This window comes from Bos indicus, chromosome 25 (assembly GCF_029378745.1).
Source record: "Bos indicus isolate NIAB-ARS_2022 breed Sahiwal x Tharparkar chromosome 25, NIAB-ARS_B.indTharparkar_mat_pri_1.0, whole genome shotgun sequence".
NCBI lineage: Eukaryota > Metazoa > Chordata > Mammalia > Artiodactyla > Bovidae > Bos > Bos indicus.
In genome coordinates this window covers 4,203,531-4,225,968 of record NC_091784.1, presented here as the reverse complement: position 1 = coordinate 4,225,968, position 22,438 = coordinate 4,203,531, and the positions used below count along the sequence as shown (strand labels likewise).

Sequence of the window (22,438 nt, the reverse complement as noted above, 5' to 3'; positions counted from 1 at the left end):
CCGCGAGCGAATTAATTAAGTGGGGCGCGGGGGGGGGGGGGGGAGCGAGGCGGCGGCGCGGCGGCGGCACCATGTTCCCGGGGACTGCCTGAGCCGCCCGGCCGGGCGCTGTCGCTGCCAGCCGGGCCCGGGGGGGCCGCCGGGCCGCCGGGGCGCCCCCGCCGCGGAGTGTCGCGCTCGGGAGGCGGGCAGGGGATGAGGGGGCCGCGGCCGGCGGCGGCGGCGGCGGAGGCTGGGGGCGGGCGGTGAGCGCTGCGGGGCGCTGTTGCTGTGGCTGAGATTTGGCCGCCGCCTCCCCCACCCGGCCCTGCGCCCTCCCTCTCCCTCGGCGCTCGCTCGCGGCTCGCGCTCGCTCATCTCCCCTCGCAGCCGGCCGGGGCCGGCGCCGACCCCAGCCCCGGAGCCCTTGCCGACCCGGCCGCCCGCGCTCGGGGCTGTTTTCGCGAGCAGGTGAAAATGGCCGAGAACTTGCTGGACGGACCGCCCAACCCCAAACGAGCCAAACTCAGCTCGCCCGGCTTCTCGGCGAATGACAGCACAGGTGAGAAGGGGGCCGGGGCCCCGGGGGTTGCTTGTCAGCCCCATCCGGAGGTGAGCGCCCCGGGAGACCCCAACTCGGCGGCGGGCTGTGCGGGGCCCGCGGAGCTAAGGCCCGCGCAGCCCCTTCCCCTGGACCCCGGCCGCCGAGAGGGAAGTTTGTCGGAATACTGTCATGGGGCCCGAGTGGGGTGGCACATGCCCGGTGCGCTTGGATCGCCCGGAGTTGGGGAGCCCTCCTCGCCGGGAGACCGAGTGGTACTTCCAGGGAGAAAAAGTAAAGTGGAGCGTGTGTATTCTGCGTGGTGATTCCGTCTGCCTCCCACTGCCGCCGTGTGTCCGTCCACACAAGCGTGGCTGGCTGGAGGGATGACAGCGGAGGCGACGCTGGCTAGTGAGAAGGAAATAGTGCAGCCGAAAGGAATCCCGAAGAGTTTTCTGAATCGGTAACATATTCACAAGGCTGCGACCAGAGGACTTTCCTAACAGCAGCCAGCCCGTGAGTTACGACTTATAAGTTTCTTGGAATGTGCTTCCTGAGAAAATGCTTAGTGCTATTTTGAAAACTCTTGTCGCTGGTCACCTAAGCCATTCCATTTTTCACAACCCAGAACTTCTTAGCAAGATGTCATAAAAGTTGCTGTGGAGTGTTAATTTCACGTGTATAACTTCGGAAGAAAGTTAAATAGCAGATTCATCTGGGCCGCAGTCTCCAGGGGAGCTTGTGTTGTTCTTACAATGTACATATATATATATGTATATATGTGTGTGTATATATATATATATGTATATAAATAAATTATGTTCAGGAATGTCGGAGTTACCATTAAAAAAATTTTTTTATCAGAGTATTAAATAAATCTTTTAAACAGCTTGTCTGGAGACTTTCTTCGGTACTCATATCAGTTGCCTAAGAGAAGTATTTTAGTTTTCTATTGGTTTAATGGTTCTGGGTTTTTCTGGGCTGGTTCACGGTAGCGTTATGTACTAGTTATGTTTCCTCTTTCAGAGCTCTCCTTTGCAGTAAAACGCAAACTTGTGCTCTGCTGCCCATGATTTGATTCCCAGCGTTGCTTGCATTTCTCCACTACGGTCTTGCAGTAGCAGCATCTGAAAATCAGTTTATAATGAATGGGTCCAAATTGAATTATATTGCTGCAGCAGTGCCTTCAGATTTGCAGTAGACACAGCTGTTCAGCTTGTGCAAATATTTCTTTGACCACTAGCGTTTTTCTACTAGTGGTCTAAATATCTCTTTCTCCTGTTGAGACAAAACTTGAATTTTGTGGCTGCAGTTTTAATACAATTCCTAGACTATTATTTAATGTGGAAGTGAGAGAAACAATAAAAAAATCAGTCATGAGATTCTTGTCTGGTTGAAATAAATTTGTTAAGCAGCGGAGAGGAATGAGTAAGTCTGGTGGGTGATATGTAAGTCACTAATAATACTCTATTTAAAAGCTGATAAAGAATTGAGTTTGATGTTAATTTTGTAAAATCGGCTTATCTGAAGTGAGAGATGTGGGAACAGGCAAGAGTTAAATGCTCTGATTTCACACCATGAAAATACTATGATTTTACTGCAGAATAGATCTCCTTTGCTTCATTAATCTTGACATGTTTGAGTGAAAAATCTTTGAACATATGAAATGTAGATCATACCAGACAAGTTCGGCCTTGAAGCTTGTCCTCTGAAACTGGTAACTTTTGAATGGCTTTGCAGCTTTGCTATTGTTAAATGAGGTTATTTTAGATTTTGTTTTATAAAGAGGGACAAATTAGTAACATGACACTTTAACAGAAAGGCTTGTTGCACTATATACTTTCAGCTGTTTCCAGGATGGTGCACAATGGATTGGCCTTTGGGGCAGTTCTGTTCCTGGATGGTTAGATACTTAATGTGCTGCTAATCACAACAGAGTTTTATCAAAAAGGATTTTCTACTCATGACCATTTTTCCCCCCTTCTTTCCAGTTTTGACCCTTGTAAGGCACGGGGGCTCTTTTGTGAATGTGGAACAAAAAAATCAGTTTTTAATGGCTCTGTTTAAATAATCCAAAGAATAAATTCACCATTATATTTATGTTGGGTCCTTGGTTGCATATTCGTCAACGTCACATTGTTGTGAAATGGTCCGTTAGTGTGGGGGCCATGGAAGGCCCACATGTTCAATCACCATTGAACATGTTAAACAAGGTGTAACTTTGTCTCCCATAATTGCTAGTCTAAAATAGAGATTTTAAGGACATATATTAAAGCAAATAAAGGACTAAAGGAATTACATTACACGCACAGAGTGGAAGCATTTGAATAGATGGAAAAGCAGGGAGAGACCTGGCAATATCATTCTGAGAGACTCAGCCTCATTTTAATGAGGGGATGTGTGTTTGTGGTTTCTGGGATAAAGTTCGGCCAGGCAGAGCAAGGTGTGTTCGCTGCTCATGAGATAAAATTTGAGGGAGGGGCGCTCCGAATGGGAATAGCTGAAGGGTTAGGTGGAGCAGGAGGTGGCCTTGGTGGCCTGAGAAGCAGGAGGGACTCGGACGGTCATGATCCAGTGCGTGTCTCTGGGGACTGGCCTTCGGAGCCATCCTGTCTGTCAGCTGAGTCTGGTGGGCAGGCCATGAGCCCCCGAGCATAGTACACCTGATGCTGAGGAGCTGACCAGCTAGGATGCTGCCTGCAGGGCGCTTGCAGTCCAGCCGGGGGAGCGTGGATGTGCGCAGGGCCCAATAAGGTAAGGTGGGATCTCTGACCAATGCCATTGCCACCAGTGACAGGTGGGAGAGGTCAGTGCAGGCTGGGGAGATCAGGGGACGATTCTAAGGAGAACATGCGGAGGTGATGCAGAAATAGGAAAGGTGCCCCAAAAGGTAGCAAGAGGAGGAAGGGAAAGCAGTGCTTTCCACCCACACCTAGCCTTTCTTCTGAAGCGGCACAGGATTTGATGGCATCTGATGTTGCTGAAGTAGCCTTGTCTTGTTTTACATTGAGGACGTAGATGCTTTCTCACAATTGTCATCTTCATTGACTTGGCACGCTTTATGAGCAGTGGGACCAGTATATAGTTTGTTGTGTGTTCTGGAAATTTTTGTGTTTAATATTTCCACATTAAAATAGCGTATTACTGTTTTGCAGCAGCAGGGATTCATGATTTAACAGTATGGAAGAAATACCTAGGCAAGCAGTAGAGGTTTCTTTTTTGGTCAGCTTTATTGAGGCCAAATATACATTCAACAAATCTACTATAAAAGTTTGTAGGACTGCCTTCTGAAAGTTGAATATAGGTATATTTTATCTCGTGCTGTATACGTGTTGCTAGTGTGTATTAGTTGCTCAATCATGTATGACTCTTTGTGACCCCATGGACTATAGCCTGCCAGGCTCCTCTGTCCATGGAATTCTCTAGGCAAGAATACTGGAGTGGGTTGCATTTCCTACTCCAGTAAATGTCCCTAAGCAGTTGTGGTTACATTGTATACTGTGAATCCCTTTAAATGCAATAGAAAACTGTATTTAAAGATACTTGGTGTAAATACCATTACCAACCAAAATGCCTTTTACAGCAAAATGATGACCTTTTAGGTTTACATCTCAAGAGTTCTTTTCTCCCCATCACTTCAGTTTGATCCTCAACAGCATCTTGTCAGGTGGGAAGGGAAAATACTGTTTTTGCCAATTCCAGGTGGGAAATCAGACTTGAGAGAGATGATCTACTGAAAGTAATGCAAAGGGTGAAAGCCAGAACCTAACCTAGATCCTTAAAGTCTGTACATTCATCTTGTGAATCTGCATCCAGAAACACAGAATTTACTTGAATCGTGAACTCAGGAGACTACGTCCTTAGCAAGTTTCAGTAGCATAACTCCAGCAAGTGGGGTCAGTTTGTCAGTGGCTTTACGGGGATGTTGGCAGCGGGTGGTTGGGCGTGGGCAAGCAAGAGTATGCTCCCCTCCAGGGGCAGGGGCGCCCCCTCCCCTTTGTTCTGGCACTGCAGGATGTCATCCAGGGTGTACACGGTCTCACCTGTTTATTGCAGCGGATAATTGAGGACCAGTCTCGGGTTATTTCGTGTCTTTACTACGTGCCAGCTAAATAGGAGCTGTGAGTTTTTGCAGAGACTTCTAGGGCTAGGGCTTTTCATGACTTTGCTTAGCTTTTACTTGGTAGAAAAGTAGGGATTCTTGGATAACTGAGAGGCATGAGGACAGTGGCCACATTTGAAGTTGCTTGGGGTGGGGGTAAGTATAAATCCCACCAGGGGAGTTGTCACAGTAGAGCATAAGATTGGGAATCATCCCTGCTTAACGCTTGAATTTGATTGTGTGATTCTCCAGCATGGTTGAGAATGACTTGTAAAGGGACTTAGGCTTAATCCTATAGTCGGAAGTTAATGCTTGTATTGTTAGCCTGTGTTTTTACAACTTCTGACTTGTGCCATTGTAGTTGTGTGACAAAGTATGTGATTACTTGGGGCTATGGAAGTGCCGACTTTGTGTTTTCACTTAATGTGTTTGAAGACAAATAGTTAAAAATGATTTTGCCAAAGCATGCCTTCCTTCCCTTGTTAATATGAAATGTTCCTTACTGTGAGCTGTTCAATACGAGGAAGGCTTGCTTTCAGCCAGGTTAGTTGTTGGTGTATTCTTAGTCAGGACAGCACCTCTTCATCTCATTCAAACCAGCTCTTCGGTATATTCCAGGGACACGTAAGAAAGTGTTGCTCAAGAGCAGATTTGTGCTCAGGAGAAATTGGTCATGGCTGAGGCTCTTGCCTGCAGACTCTCCCCAGCCTTCCTGTGCTCTGGGCTCTGAGTCTTGCAGGGGCTGCAGCATCATTCCCAAGTGCATGGGTTACACACCTTTTCTGTAGAGGGTCAGAGGACAGAATTTCGGCTCCGCAGGCCACGTGGTCTCTGCCACAGCTGCTCACTCAGTGCTGCCACTTCAACGTGAAAGTGGCTCTGGGTGGTATGTCCACGGATATGCCAGGAAACTAGTAAAACTCTGGTTTCAGAAACTGGCAGCTGGGGGTTTGGCCTTGAGGCTGCAGTTTGTGACTCCAAGGTGATATGGGACTGGTGCTCTGAGGATTTTCAGTTGCCTCAGGTGTGGAGTAGAACGAGCATTCCCTTCCCCAGGGGCTGGGTGAGATGGTGTGTGAGAGGTGCCCGGCGCCAGCGCTGTCTGGACAAGGGGAAGAGGTGCACTTTGTAGCCACGTTTGCTGGTGGTTCTGGAAGCAGTAGCAGCCGCATGCACGCGTCCACACAGGACACCAGTGGGCAGGTCTGTTGTAGTGGAGCACATTCAGCATATAGCCAGGAATTCTTCCATCAGCACTATTGATTTTTTTGCCTCCGTTTTCAACTGTTTTTTTTAATAGGAACACGATGGCCATGAAATTTTAAAATTGCAAAAACTTAAGCAGTGTGGTATGTTCTGAAAATTCTTACTAATTTTGAAGCATATGTCACGGACTCTTTAGGCAGCCAGCGTGTGAATCTGTTGACTTAGTGTGTGTATCACACTTCCATCTGAGGTGCCCCTTATGCCATAAGTGTACAGAGGATCCGGGTGACGCCTTCTAGTAGCTTAGAACTGTGTTGACGAAGAGAAGACTAAGAAACAGAACTTGAGAAAAGAATGTAAAATGCAGTTAGGTGCCCAGATGCACAACTCAGAAAGGGCAATTGAAGGAAGCTTCCTTTACTCACCTGCTTTTCACTGAGTGCCCCTTGTGCAGAAGCCCAGGGCTGGGTGTTCAGGAGGCGGTGGCACCAGAGGCAGGCACTTGGTGGTCTTTTCTTTGAAGCCCGCACCCTGGGAAGTCTGCTGGTTTTCTATACTTTCTGTGTGCTGGGAAAAGCGCTCTGGCTACTCAGAGAATTTCCTCTCTCGGTGTGATCTTGGCCCATGGCCTGCACCTGAGTCCTTTCAGGTTGTCCCAGCTGCTCTCTCAGATGCCCTCAGGCTCCTGGCCATGTCCTCCTGATTTTCAGCACGTGTGCCCAGTGTCCCCTGAGCCCTTCCCCTAGTGGCACGTCTCTCATCAGAAGACTGTCCCACACCTGGGGGGCTCTCAGGATCTGGAGTGGTGTACACAGCTCCTGCACAAACTGGGAAGCGGGGGGTGAGGGGTGCCACACTTTCCCCGTCCAGTCTAGGTTTAGCTTTCAGGAATTGTCATGTCACAGCAAGGCATCGATGCAGGGTGTCCGCACTTGCACCAGTGCCTGTTGGGGACGCTGGCGACTTTCCGTGGGGCTGTGATTGCCAACAGGGGTGCTGGGGAAGAGCCATGTGCAAGGGTTGCCCAGCTCGAGCTTTGACTGGAAGAGTTGGGAATCGGGGTGGGGAGGGGCGGCGGTTCTTTAGGAAAGGCATGGAAGTAAGCAAAAGTGGCTTTTTTTCCGTGTTCTTAGACACTACACAGAACGACTGCTGCTGATTTAGAAAAATCTGCCTTTAGGGTGTTTTCTTGTTCTAAATTTGGGAATTAAGGCTATTTTTGAGCTCTATGTCTAAAAGTCAAATTCCTGTCTTTTAAAACCTTACCCTTAGAAAGACTTGGATATCATCCCATGTGTCATTTTCCCCCGTGTTTCATTTCCATTAATCAAAAGAATGTTTAGTTGAACTATCGCTAAGAATAGTAAAATCTAATGCTGAAGAAATTTTCACTTGGTTAAATCTGACTTTCCTATTTCTAGATGTCCCGTCTGCTGCTGTTTGACAGTCTCTTAATTTGCCAGTCTTTCTAATACACCTGTGCCTTAGTTTATGTAGTAGGTGTTTCTTAATAGTTGGAGCTGTTTAAAGGGGTTGTACAATTCTGTTGTGAAGTAAAATCTTTATATAGTTCAACAGCTTCCTTTTGCACTGCCCCCAAATATTTTGAATTTTTTAAAAATCAAAACTGTATCACTTGGACATGTTTTAATTTTGTAGTTAGAATACCCAGTGAAATCACAAGAAAAATAAGCTACTATTTTTTATAACAGCCTGTAGAGTGAGGCTTGGGCCATATTTGAATAACGTGGATTTTGGTGGATTTATCAACAAACTTCATGATAACATTCAGGAACTATAGAAATACATCAGATAATTGGGGTTTGCTTTGACAATTATGGACTATATGAGTTTGACCCCTATTTCTTTGCATTGATTGCTAAGGAAGGCTTTCTTATCTCTCCTTGGTATTCTTTGGAACTCTGTATTCGGATGAGTATATCTTTCCTTTTCTCCTTTGCCTTTAGCTTCTTTTCTTGTCTCAGCTATTTGTAAGACCTCTTCAGACAACCATTTTTGCCTTTTTGCATTTCTTTTTTCTTGGGGATGGTCTTGATTACTGCTTCCTGTATAATGTCACGAACCTCTGTCCATAATTCTTCATGCACTTTATCAGATCTAATTCCTTGAATCTATTTGTTACTTCTACTGTATAATTGTAAGGGACTTGATTTAGGTCATACCTGAATGGTCTACTGGTTTCCCCTGCTTTCTTCAACTTAAGTCTGAGTTTTGCAATAAGGAGTTCATGATCTGAACCAGAGGAAAACAGTAGAATGGAAAAGACTAAGGATCTCTTCAAGAAAATTAGAGATACTAAGAGAACATTTCATGCAAAGATGGGTGCAATAAAGGACAGAAATGGTATGGACCTAACAGAAGCAGAAGATATTAAGAAAAGGTGGCAAGAATGCACAGAAGAACTGTACAAAAAAGATTTTAATGACCCAGATAACCATGATGGTGTGATCACTCACCTAGAGCCAGATATCCTGGAGTCCGAAGTCAAGTGGGTCTTAACTTGAAGTGTCACTATGAACAAAGCTAGTGGAGGTGATGAAATTCCAGCTGAACTATTTCAGTCCTAAAAGATGATGCTGTTAAAGTGCTGCACTCAATATGCCAGCAAATTGGAAAACTCAGCAGTGGCCACAGGACTGGAAAAGGTCAGTTTTCATTTCAATCCCAAGAAAGGCAATGCCAAAGAATGTTCAAGCTACCACACAGTTGCACTTGTCTCACGCTAGCAAAGTAATGCTCAAAATTCTCCAAGCTAGGCTTCAACAGTACGTGAACCGAGAACTTCCAGATATTCAAGCTGGATTTAGAAAAGGCAGAGGAACCAGAGATCAAATTGCCAACATCTGCTGGATCATCGAAAAAGCAAGAGAGTTCCAGAAAAACATCTACTTCTGCTTTGACTATGCCAAAGCTGTTGACTTTGTGGATCACAAGAAACTGGAAAATTCTTAAAGAGATGGGAATACCAGACTACCTTACCTGCCTCCCAAGAAACCTGCATGCAGATCAAGAACCAACAGAACCAGACATGGAACAATAGACTGGTTCCAAATTGGAAAAGGAGTACATCAAGGCTGTATATTGTCATCCTGCTTATCTAACTTATATGCAGAGTACACCGTGTGAAATGCCTGGCTGGATGAAGCACAAGCTGGAATCAAGATTGCTGGGAGAAACATCAATAACCTCAGATATGCAGATGACACCACCCTTATGGCAGAAAGCAAAGAGGAACTGAAGAACTTCTCGATGAAAGCGAAAGAAGAGAGTGAAAAGCTGGCTTAAAATTCACCATTCCAAAAACTAAGATCATGGCATCCAGTCCCATCACTTCATGGCAAACAGATGGGGAAAGGATGGAAAAAGTCAGAGACTTTATTTTCTTGGGCTCCAAAATCACTGCAAATGGTGACTGCAGCCATGAAATTAAAAGATGCTTGCTCCTTGGAAGAAAAGCTATGACCATTCTAGACATAATATTAAAAAGCAGAGACTTACTTTGCTGACAAAGATCCATATTGTCAAAGCTCTGGTTTTTCCAGTAGTCATGTGTGGATGTGAGATTTGGACCATAAAGAAAGCTGAGCACCGAAGAATTGATGCTTTTGAACTGTGGTGTTGGAGAAGACTCTTGAGTGTCCCCTGCAAGGTGATCAAGCCAATCAATACTAAAGGAAATCAGTCCTGAATATTAATTGGAAGGACTGATGCTGAAGCTCCAATTCTTTGGCCACCTGATGCAAAGAACTGACTCATTGGAAAAGACCCTGATGCTGGGAAAGATTGAAGGTAGGAAGGGAAGGGGACAACAGAGAATGAGATGGTTGGATGGCAGCACCGACTTGATGGACATGACTTTGAACAAGCTCTGGGAGTTGGTGATGGACAGGGAAGCCTGGTTTGCTGCAATCCATGGGGTCACAAAGAGTTGGACACAACTGAGCGACTGAACTGAACTGAACTGACTTTGACCCAGTTCCTTTGGATTAAAATATTTTGAGTGTTTGTCACTTGATTAAAAGTAGAACCTTCTAACCATGACTCAGAGTTGAAGGAAATGTCAGAGCTTTTTATACTGGGAGGCAGGCAGTGTGGTAGTGAAGAAGGAGCTCGGCTTCCACTCAGTGGACACTGGAGCTTGGTATCCAGCTCTTCAGCTCTGTGACTTGGACCAATGACTGTACATTAGAACTTGGTTGGGGAGGATGGATCTCATGTCTAAAAGGGAGTCTTTCCCCCTAAAATTTTGCATTTTTTCTCAGTTTGATTAGCTTTGCATATTGGGCTCCTGAGTGCTTCCCAGATCGTGCAGTGGTAGAGAATCCACTTGCCAGTGCAGGAGATGCAACAGACGTGGGTTTGATCCCTGGGCCAGGAAATCCTCTGGAATAGGAAATGGCAACCCACTCCAGAATTCTTGCCTGGAAAAATCCCACAAGAGCTTGGCCAGCTACAGTCCAGTCCTTGGGGAGTCAGACATGAGTGAGTGCACAGAGAGAGACAGACAGACAGACACACACACACACACACACACACACACACACACACACACACACACACACACACACACACACGGTTCCTGTGGTTTCTGTCATTTAGCCAGGTGCAGTGGCTCTTACTGTTGTATCATTGTGTGGGAAAGTACTAGATTCGTTTTCCTCCTGGGCTGGTGAGGACGGGCTGATGTAGGTGAGGGGTCTGACCCAGAACCAGATCCGTGGACATCCTCGCCGAGCACACAGAAGATGCCGCTGCTGCTGGTTCCCATGGAGCACCAGGGCCAGCGCGGCCTCCGCCCCTGCCGGCAGAGGAGTGAGTGAGAGCTGAGATTGAAGTCCCAGGACATGGGTGCGAGCGTGACACACTTCACTCAGTCTGTGTTTGTAGTTTAAAATTGTTCTTTATTGGAAAATTGAAGTCTGAATGGAACTGTTTTTCTAGTATTATTTCAGAACAGGGACTTGACTTAAGTTAGGACTTGCGGGGAAAGAAAGTGAGCACAGAGAAACTATACAAATGGTCTTTCTTTTTTAGAGAACAGAGTTAGGGGAGAAAACGTCCTTTGAGTCACTGTCCAGTTTAGTCAGGCTGATTGGTTGAAATATCAGTGAAATTTAATTTCCTCTTTGATTCAGCAACCACTGATCTTGAAAGGGGTAGATTCAGCTGCTTGCTGTGTTGTAGAGTTTTCTATTCCTGCAGATTCCGTAATAGGAAGTGACCTCAGTGGAGTTTACTATTTTTTCCATTCTAGATTTTTGTTTTTGTTGTTGTTTAATGGGCAAGTTGTGTCTGACTCTTTGGACCCCGTGGACTGCAGCCCACCAGGCTCCTCTGTCCATGGGATTTCCCAGGCAAGAATACTGGAGAGGATTACTATTTCCTCCTCCAGGGGATCTTCCCCCACCAGGGATCGAACCCGAGTGCCCTGCATTGGTACATGGGTTTTTACAAACTCTAAGCCACCTACGTATTTTAGGTATGGCAGTTTATGGGTTTTGCTAGTAAAGATTGCCCCATGGTGGACAAAGAATTTTTCTCCCTAATTTGTGTTCATCTTTACATTGGATCTTTTTTACATTTTATTTAGTTGTAATTTTTATTGAAAATAACAAAAGAGGCATAAAGCTCTGATAGATTGTCTGTGTCGTTTTGGTTGTGCCTCTACTGCTGCTGCGGAGAAGGCGATGGCACCCACTCCAGTACTCTTGCCTGAAAAATCCCGTGGACGGAGGAGCCTGGAAGGCTGCAGTCCATGGGGTCGCTGAGGGTCGGACATGACTGATCGACTTCACTTTCACTTTTCACTTTCATGCATTGGAGAAGGAAATGGCAACCCACTCCAGTACTTTTGCCTGGGGAATCCCAGGGACGGGGGAGCCTGGTGGGCTGCTGTCTATGGGGTTGCACAGAGTCGGACACGACTGAAGCGACTTAGCAGCAGCAGCAGCTACTGCTGTTGGGATTGTTTTTTGTTTGAAGAGCAGAATCCACCCAGAGTTGAACTTCTCTTTTAAAAATCTCTAAGAAAATCGTATTGAAAGATTAACTCCTTGTCTTAGCTCACAGTGATGACTTTTTCAATCTGAAAGTTGAAGGAAAAACTGGTTCCTTCTCAACAGTAAGAATGGTTTTGGACATTTCCCTTGTTGGAAACTCTGTAGAGTTCTCATGGTGGTCAGTCCTGTTGAACTTCCACTGACGGTGGCCACCTTCTAGACCCGCACCCCCAGGACTGGGTCCACTAGACTCTTGTGGCCAGTGAGTGCTTAGACTGTTAGTAGTGTGACTCAGGAATGGCATTTTTATTTTTCTTTAATTGTAACTAATATAGATGTTAATAACCACATGTGCCTATCCGCTGCTGCGCAGACAGCGCAGCCCAAAGTCACGTTCGTTGTTGTTTAGTCGCTGAGTTGTGTCCAGCTCTTTTGCGACCCCATGGACTGTAGCCCATGGGCTCCTCTGTCCATGGAATTTTCCAGGCAAGAATACTGGAGGAATTGCCATCTTCTCCAGGGGATCTTCCCGACCTAGGGATCAACCCCACATCTCCTGCATTCGCAGGCAAATTTACTTACCTCATTTGCCTAGAGTGTTCTTTAAGATATAGGCCTGAAGCCCAAGTCCTCTAAAAGGACCAACTTTTAAAGATGGAAAACATTTTTAAAAATACACTTTGGTTTAGATTCTAGATTTTTCACTCATGTAGAAAGTATTCTAGTGTGAGTCAGCCCTGGAAATCTAGGGGACACGGTGGGCCCAGGGTCTGCCTTCACGGAAGGCAGCTCTGTCAGCGGCAACTGAGCGCCTTGGAAAGGAGGCCTCGACTGGGGCATAGGACAGAGGCTGTTCGGAAGGGCCCTGGTAGGGCTTCTGGAGGAGCTAACAGAGACCTGAGAATGAGTAAGACACGAGAGGTACTATTCCAGGCACAGGGAACGGCATAAATAGCGAGTGTGGTGGTCTGGAGGTATACACTTCTGAGCAAGTAAAGTTTTTGCAAGAGCCAGTTTTGTTTTTCTTTTACATTCAATAAATTGCCACTTAGAGGCAGTGTGGTCTTGCCTCTTGAGAGGGGGAGACTGCTAGTGTCGTTCGACCCTGGTGGGCCTGGGCTCCAGTCTCAACTGTGCCCCTCTTTATTCTTTTATTCAACAAATATCAAAATGCTTATATAATTCACATTATCTATGTGTGCTTACTATGTGTGGACACTGCTTGGCTGTGGTTATATCATTGTGGCCCCGTCTTCTTGGACCTCAGAGGGTGGTGGTGCGGTCAGGCAGCCCAGCAGCCCTCCCTTGCCTGTCTTAATCACAGACTGAAAGCAGTGTCGTGATGGGAAAGAGCCCGGAGCTGCTGGCTGGCTGGTCAGGGAAACTCCTTAGAGGAAGGGCACTGGAGCAGGACAGACCATTGGGGGGGTCAGGCTGGGCACGTGAAGGCAAGGTCACCGCGTGGGAAGCCTGCAGTGTTGGCCCAGGGAATCCAGACTGTCCATTTGGGGCTTAAAAAGCAATTCAGAGTTTTAGAAACCCATCACATTCAGGGTGATTGGAGGAAATGACTGTGACTTGTTCTCCAGGAGGCTCAATCATCTTTTTCCAGGTGTATTTTCATCCAAGTTCATATGTGCAGTGAGAGCCAACAGTTGCCTGCTCACTCCCCAAACTGTATTTGTAGGAGCAGGAAAAAGACCCTAAGAACAACAACCTAAGAATCAGAACTACAGTTGACCCTTGAACAATGCAGGGCGTCGGAGTGCCAACCCTCCGTGCAGTCAAAAACCCATATAAAACTTGCCCTCTGTATACCAGTTCCTTCACTGTGTCTCCCTAACGCAGTTTCTCTGTATCCACGGTTCTGCATCCTCAGATTCAACCAGCCACTGTGTAGTAATGTAGTCTTTATTATTATTTTTTTTTATGTAGTCGTTACTGTTGGAAAAAAAACTGTGTGTTAAGTGGGCCTGTGCCGTTCAAGCCCTTGTTCAAGGGTCAACTGTAGTGTTCTTATTTAAGGTATTAGAAAATTTTTGTACACACAGGAGGTTTTTGTTAAAAAAGTTTTTTTTTCTTTTAAATTCTTTTGACTGGGTGACATTTTCATAGTGTTCCAAAAAGTACAAAAGGCTGTTTAGTGAAAAGCCTTCCTGTCCTTTTTCCAAAATCACCAATTCCCCTCCCCACAGGCAGCTAGTGTTCCTCGTGTGTCATGCAGGAGACGCACTGTGTATGTGAGCACAGGCTTCCTCTGCTTACTCCTCCTTCCCCAAGTGGCACGTGGGTGTGTTGATCCAGTCTAGGTGCATTTCAGACTGATGAATAGCTCAGAGCTGCTAGAAGTATTAATAATTGAAGAGCGGGCATCATTCTAAAAATCCCTTTTTTTAAAATGTTAAAATGTTTTGGCACTGTACTTAACACAGAATGATTTTTGTATTTGTGCTACACTTTATAAATACGAAGAATCGAAGTTTTAAAAATTAATCTCGTCTCAAAGGGTATTCAAGGTTTTGTTGCTGTTCTCATGTTGCACATCACGTGACCCTGGTTGACACCAGAGTTCTGTTTTATGGTTTTTTCCCCAGTTTCTGGAAAAAATTCTTTAAACCTGTGGTTTTTATTAACCACCTTACTGGTTGACATACAGATACCTGTAGCTTAACACAACCTACTTCTGCACCAAGTAGATAAAGTAAAAATCAGTCTCTGGCTTGGTAGGACTTCTGAGAATATTCATATTCACCCCAGACGTTTCTGTTAATTTAGTCAGTCAGTCTAGATGTTGCAGAACCTTAACGGTGACGCAGCTGTCCTTCAGAAGAGGAGTAGCTGAGCTTTCCGCCATTGCACATCTGGTGAGGGAAATTGATAGGTGTTTAAGATGGAAGATAAATTTCAGAATTGTTAAGTAGGATGGAGAGCAGAAATGATAATTAGACCCTTTTTAGGGGTAGAAAGATATACTAACGCATGCATAGAATATTTTCAGAAGGAAATCCCTGGAAATTGTTTTTCTTAGGCATGGGAGTCCTCCACTTTCACTGTGTATTCTTCCAAATGTGTTTTTTTTTTTTTTTAACTTTAAAGCATAAATATATTGTTTTTAAAATGAAAAACTAGTTTAAAAGTAAGTCAAACCCACAGCAAAACATCTTTAGTATTTGTGGTTAGAAGAATCTGTGAAATGGGGAGAACTGGAATTCCCTCTTGTAACTGGTTAATCCCTCTTGTAAAACCTTTAGATCTGTAGCAGGAATGATTTGAACAGAATGTAAACTAACTTAGAGGTGTTGTCCAAGGATGGGAAAATATGATTGTGTTTTAGTGTGGTGTCCAGTCATCACTTCCTTTGTCACAAGCGCTGACTGTAGCAGAGTCCTTTTGTTAGAGAATCTTCATTGATGTGCTTGAAGCTGCAGGACCTGACAGCCAGCTGATGTTTCTTCGAGTATACTGAAATAATGTCACCTTTCCCAACGTGAGCAGCGTGTATTTTACTACTGCGTTGGGTATAAAACATTATATGTAGATTATCACATTTCTTTAGAGAAAAGATAGTATTTTTGAAAAGTCCTTCTTTACAGTACGTTTTATTTTCCTGCCTTTCAAACTCATTTGAATGCTAAAAATATTTTAAAGTAATATTGAACCCATTTCTGATTTCATCCTCAAACTGTATAAACACTTCCAAGTGTAACCAGGAGCATCTGGAAGCCTTCCAGGTGTTATCACCTGGGCTGAAGCTAATCGCCTGGGTCTGGACACCGCAGGGGCTGCCTAAAAACATCAGTTTCTTTAATTAAACCGGTAGTTCACTCACATTGTTAAAAAACTGACACAAGTCTGTCAAGTGAGAGCCTCCCCCGGTCCCCTCGGTGCTTTCCTCAGGGGTGATTTCTTGGAGCAGAGAGCATGTTTGCAGCTCCCTTGCCCCTGTCCTGCCTTTGTCTTCTTACTGGAAGCTGCACCCCGTCCACATGGTTGCCTGCCTGTACACAGCAGCACGTGGAGAGCTTCCCCACTCTCCCTTTCTGCAGTTGCTTGGTTCCCACTGTGTGGGATTGGTTCAGTCTGTTCCCCACTGGTGGATGGTCAGCTTTCTAGTCTCATCAGTGCCATAATGAATAGCTCTCCTCAGCTACATGTATCTGTGTAGAACAGATTCCTCAAAGTGAAATTAATGATGGAAAGGAACATGCATTTGTAATTTTGATCAAATCATCAAATTGTCCTCCAAGAGTTTGTATGTTGGTGGAGCCCTAAAGCTTTAAAAGCAGCACGCTTAAACCCAGCATAGACATCACTGGGTATTTTGTGTATGTTATTAATACAGTTGATAAATACTCAAGTTATTCTTCAGCTTATGATTCTGTATCATTTTGTACCTCTCAGTCGTTTGTGGTTTATCTGTAATTTTATGGCATACCCTTTTTTTCCCCTTTAAGACAATTTTTTAACACATTTTCATGTTCAGAGCAAAACTGAGGGGAAGGTTGTACAGCGATTACCCACATATGCTTCCGCCCCCTACCCACGATAATCTTCCCATTATCTGCATCCCCCACCAGAGTGTACACTTGGTATGATTGATGAACCTCGTTGATTCATGATAATTATCCCGAGTCCATAGTTTACTTCAGGGTTCACTCTTGGCTTGGTACATTCTGTGTGTTTGGATGAAGGTGCAGTGGCATGTATCCATCATTAGAGTGTCATGCAGCGTTTTTTCACTGCCCTAAAAATCCCCTGGGCTTCCTTGGTGCTTTAGTGGTAAAGAATCTGCCCATAGTGCAGGAGATGCAGGTTCGATCCCTGGGTCAGGAAGATCCCCAGGAAGAGGGAATGGTAGTGACATCCCATGCAAGAGGAGCTCCCATGAACAGAGGAGCCTGGCAGGCTCCAGCCCATGGGGTCACTTAGCGACTGAACAACAGATCCCCTGTGTTCCTTCTAATTTATCCCCCTCACCAACAAAAGCAAACTCCTGGCAATCATTGATTATTGTTACTGCCTCCATAGTTTTGCCTTTTCCAGAATGTCATATAGTTGAAATCATGTAGTATGTCATCTTTCAGATTGTATTCTTTCATTTAGTAACATGCTTTTCAGGTTCCTCCATGTCTTTTCATGGCCTGATAACTCATTTTTTTTTAGAACTGAATAATATTCCATTGTCTGGATGTTGGTGTACTTTTTAGACTAAATGCATTCATTTCTCTCCTAGCCCACACACACTTCCATATGTTGTACACTGACACCTCTAAGTTCAGAACAAGGCTGTTCTTCTTTCTCCTGACATGGGACTGCTGCCTACCAGCTGCAGCTCCCAGCATTTGGGCCAGGGGACCCATCTCTGGCTGGCTGCTTGCTTGTACATACGCCGTGGCCAGTAGTCTGAGGTGGCCTAGCCCCTGAGGTGAGGGGTTGCTCCCACAGAGGCCGAATCCTCGCTCCGCCCCCACATCCTCCTCTGGGACTTTTAACTGGGTTGCCAGCACTGCCCTTCTCTGCCGGGATGCTGGAGAACAGTGAGCCCCTTTCTACAGGCCAAGCTGTCTGGTCCCCATTCCGGGGCTGCTGGTGGTTGATGGTTGGTCTGATGGTGGCTGTACCTTCTGACAGTACCTTCTTTCCCACCTTTGTCCCAGGAAGGCTTTTCTCCCCTCAGGGCTGAAGGAGGCAGCACACAGACCTCATTTAGGAAACTGTAAATTGTCCTAAACTGTCTGGGAAATGGCACTCCCCCTTCCCTGGGGCTTCTGAGGGAATCAGATGAGGTCAGAGGCTGGCTGCAAGTCCAGGACTCTCCTGATTTAGGGTCTAGTGTAACAGAGAGCTTCCACTCAGTATTATCTTATAATCCTTTCATACAAGTCTCTGGTGAACCGTCCCTGCCTGGAACGAAGGCCTGAGAGCAGGGACTTGCTCCCACTGAGGAAGGCCTGGGAGGAGGGGGATCACCTGGGGCTCTTGGGCAGATAGTGATCTTGAGGAAGGGCATTTTGTTGTTGTTGTTGTTCAATATAAAATCACTGTTCAGAATAAAGTAAAACCTTATTTTTACTAATTTATGTATTGCATTAAATATTGAAGCCTGAATCATAGATGATTTTAGAAAGAATTTGCTTTTAATTATTTCCTAATAGTTATTGTAACCAAAAAAAAAAAAAGGTTACATTAGATGTCTTTTAAGAATGTGACTAAATGCCTGAAGTTTATTTATAGTGGCATAAATGCCAATAAAATAGTGCTTTTTTTCTTTTCCTTTTCCTTTAGATTTTTAAAAAAATTTTATTTCTCCATTGTTGAAAAGTTGTTCCTTTATTTATTTGCATAATCTTTAAGAATTTTCAAAGCAATATGAGCATTAAATCTAGTAGAATTGTCAGATTATTAGGGCTTTTTACCATACAGAAGAGACGATTGCTGGCACGAACTCTGTACCAGGCATAGGGTGCCAGGTCCTTGGTGTGCATGTATCGTTCAGTCTTCATAGCAACTGTGGAAGATGGGGCAGTGACAGTAATAATAATGACTAATATTTACTGAGCACTCACTGCATGCCAGGCTAAGTGCTGTGTACACAGTGCATGACTTAATTCCTTCTTCAGTGATCCTAGAGGCAGGTACAATTTTCCTTTCCAGGTTAGAGCTAAGGAAGCACACATAGGGAGCAGGCAGGAGTAAGAGACAGAGATGGACCCGAATGAGGCTCTGGCTGGGTACCTTCCTCACTACCCAGCCTGTGCTGCCTCTGTTGTTGGTGTCTGATCAGCAGTATATTAACAAATGCACTGACGAGGCCTTGAATGGGCTCCAGGTCATCTAAGACTGAAAACCCTGTGAAAATGTCTAACATCTGTGGATTCCTCAGCTTTAGACGTGAGCTTTTTCAGGATGCATTGCCCTTTTTGGTTCAAGGTGGTTTTTCTTTCTTTCTTTTAATCCAGTTTTGACTCAGGAATTAAAATTCTTTTTGTAAAAATTTCCAAGGTTGATGAATAAAGGTGCTCAGCTTTTGAAAGATTTAAGAGATGCATTTAATAATGCCGAAGAGAATCTAGAGAATTCTGAAAAGATTTTAAAGAAAGCAGGCCTTTTTCATGGGGCCGAAGGGCTGCAGAGAGAAATAGGGGTAAGTGGGGAAGAGAGATCCTTGGGAGGGAGTTTGATGCTCAGAAGTAGAGCAGCACATGCACAAAGCAGCGTCTATAAACTCTTGGGTAGTTTACTTCCAATACCACCATCTCTTCTCCATTATGCTTTTTAATGTTTGCATCACCGGTAGGATAGAGGGTCATTGATGCCAAGATGTAGCCAGAGGGGGAAATAGACTTGGCTGGTTTTCTGGAAGATAGGCAGCAGGAAGAAGGTGTGAAGAGGAGGATGAGCAAAATAATGTAACATTTCAAGAAAATTCATTGTTGAATTTTGTTCTCTTTGTTTCTGTTCTAGGAAAATAGTAATAAATGTTAAAATTACCTCTTGCCCTCTTGGGCTAGACAAAGTAACTTGTTAACATTGATACTGTGTATCACCTGTAGCTCAGGCCTGTTCTCTCTTTCAGCTTGCAGTTGGCTGTCCCGGCTCCTCTGCTAAGCATGGGGTGGGAGGCACTGGGCACTGACCTAATCCCTGTGTTCGTGGCCTTTACAGCCTCATGAGCTGTAACAAGAAGTGATAGGAGATTTTAAGATCACCCATTATGTCTGTAGACTGTGGAAGAGTTCATACTTCTGGCCAGTGCAGAGTGTAATAAACTGGTTTGTACATGTTTTGAGAGAAAAATCAGTTCTGCTGATGTGGAGGATCTGGGGTTCTGAATGTAATTCAAAGAAAATAAGATATTATGACAGAAAGAGGAGAATTCAGAAAACCTGAGGGAAGAAGTGTCTTTTAGATGGTTTGTTTAATTAGCTGATGCATTTGAAACAACAACTTTCAAACAAAACTTTTCAGATGTTACTGGCTGGAAAGATTGAGTCAGTCACCTGCCAGGTATTTGATTTTGTAAAATGAAAAGCCTTTTCCAGCGTGTCTGATAGTAGTTCATTCCTTAAAGTGAAATGCTGCCTTCTGGTCGAGATGCATCGGAATGGGTCTTGCAGCATGGGGGGTGGTCAGTGTTTGGTGTGACCGTCCCCAGACTGAGGTCTCTGTGGTCCAGAGGGGAGAGGACCCTTGTGGCCCCGCGTGGTGAAGCCCTTCCGCTCCCGCGGCGTCGGGTCTGCTCAGCTTTCTCCTTCCTGAGCTGCTGCCACGGGCGCCGCAGCCTCACCGGGCGTGGTGGAGCCTGAGCGCCCGCAGCTGCTTTTCCCGGGTCAGCTTAGCTGAGAGGCACAGGGGAGCCTGGACCTGGTGGAGACGGGGGGGAAAGAGGTTCAGCCCCACACCCCTCCTTCTCCCAGTGCCTTCCAGACACAAATGAAGAGTCATTTGTGGAGGTTGACTCCCCAAAGTGTGTATGTTCTATCTTGAGTTCCTTGGTGCGGCTGGAAAGTCCCGAGGGGGCGAGAATTCCTGTTCCCAGCTGTGGCTGCGGACACAGCGTCTGCCGTTGGCTGTGTGACAGGGCTCATCTTCTGCTGAGGGTGACCCTGGAAAGCAGGTTCACCCCGAATCTCTTGCAGCCTCAGCTTTGCCCTCTCCTGGGCCCATCCCGTGCTGACGTGGTGGGGAGACAGGAACCTCCTGGGATTGGAAGTGGTGGCGCTCAATCTTGAATTTTCGGAACTTCCGATGATTCAGACTGGTGTTTGCCCAACCTGTATGTGGGGACACTGGGTGTGTGGAAAGCACAGCTGTGTTGTGTTGCAACAGCCTCCTGCTTCACTCTTCTGTGTCATGTTTTGTTCTGAACTAGAGAACAGGGAAGAGTAATGGTGAGGAAAGTGTGATGGTGTGAGTGTGGATCTGCCTTGCGCAAGCACTGCACACCCCCTTCTGTCTGTTACAGAGACTGTACATCATGTATGTGGCTGTTAGCGTATTCATACATGTTTGGACTGGGTAGGTGAGGACGCAGCAGAGTCAGTCAACCCTTCCTGCACCCAGACAGCTGTGAGATGATGTGCTTGTGCTGAAACAGGATGAGAAAGAGTGGACACAATGTGGCAGACCAGTAAAAACCAAAACCAGAAACGAGGCATAGACATAACACCTGCCACAGCCGTAGAAGGTGCGGGCTCCCTGGGACTAGAGCAAGACAGAACCAGAAAAGAATACGCATCAGTTTGATAGTGGCAGCGCGTGGTGAACTTTTAAAGGTAAGAAAGTTTTTGTGCAGGATGGCGTTAAGATAACTGGTGTCAGTGGCAAAGCGCCCCTTTGCTGCTCTCAGCGCGTAGCCCTGGGATACCATTGTCCCTGTTTCACAGTTGAGGGAATTAAGACGCAGAGATTAAGCTGTTTGCCCAGGGACACGGGGCTGATTGACTCAGCCAGGATTTGCACTCCTGTGCTCTGCCTGCGAGTGTTCTTTCTGCGTTCCCATTTCTGACTCCCACTTGCTACGCTGGACTAGGGACCCTGTTGTTGACTTTGCTGTGGTTATCTGTTCTTCTGAATTTACCTGCTGTTGTCCTGGCCTGCCCGCCCTCTCCTAGAAAAGTGCTTTGGGACTCCTGGAAGGGTCAGTCGGGAGCATCCGCAGGCTATTCCAAACTTTGAATGTACAGTATCTGTAGCTCACTTCCTTCTTCTGGTCTCTAGGGCTTGACACTGCATCCCCTCCTAGCAGGTAAGAAGGAAACCTGATGTCTGCAATAAGTGGCTTCCATTGTCTTTGTTTAAATGAGTTTCATTTTCTTGTTCATAGATTAAGAAGCATTGAATTAAACATATGCACACACTCAATTTTTCTAAAATAGTGGTCAGTAGAAGGTGATGGTACCCCACTCCAGTACTCTTGCCTGGAAAGTCCCATGGATGGAGGAGCCTGGTGGGCTGCAGTCCATGGGGTCGCTAGGAGTCGGACGCAACTGAGCGACTTCACTTTGACTTTTCACTTTCATGCATTGGAGAAGGAAATGGCAACCCACTCCAGTGTTCTTGCCTGGAGAATCCCAGGGACGGGGGAGCCTGGCGGGCTGCTGTCTCTGGGGTCGCACAGAGTCGGACGCGACTGAAGCGACTTAGCAGCAGCAGCAGATGTGTGTACATGTGGAAGGCAACAAATACAAATGTTAGTTATATTAGAGAGTTGTTCTCATTTATTTTGACTATATCTCACGTCGTCTTTGTGTCTGGAGACCTTAGTGAATCTCCAGGTTAAGGACGACACAATAGCATGAAAGCCGTGGCATGGAACCCCCGAAGCCCCAAAACGTGGAAGCACAGGAGTGTGGAGGTCGCCTGCGGGAAGCCCTGGCCAGTGGTTCTCTTTGCTGTCTTCTGTATCCAAGAGTCCTGTTGTCGCTTTGTAATTAAGTGTTCTTGAGCCTGAGGAAGCAACCCCACCTTGGGGCACTCTACAGAACAACTGACCTACCCTCTTCAAAAATCTCAGAGTTATGAAAGACAAAGTCTGGAGGTCATTTCTAGAATAAAGGAGAAGACAGAGACATGACAACCTAAATGTGT

The 22,438-nt window shown here is 45.7% G+C and overlaps 1 protein-coding gene across 1 annotated transcript in view; it reads left to right on the top strand.

Moving 5' to 3' along the window:
• Positions 1-317: 317 nt before the first annotated feature.
• Positions 318-22,438, top strand: part of CREBBP (CREB binding protein) — a 119,013-nt gene continuing 96,892 nt past the window's right edge. The window contains exon 1 of the mRNA XM_019987443.2: positions 318-541. Coding sequence (XP_019843002.2) covers positions 457-541 — 85 coding nt within the window. The 5' untranslated portion in view covers positions 318-456. The remainder of the gene's footprint in view (positions 542-22,438) is intronic.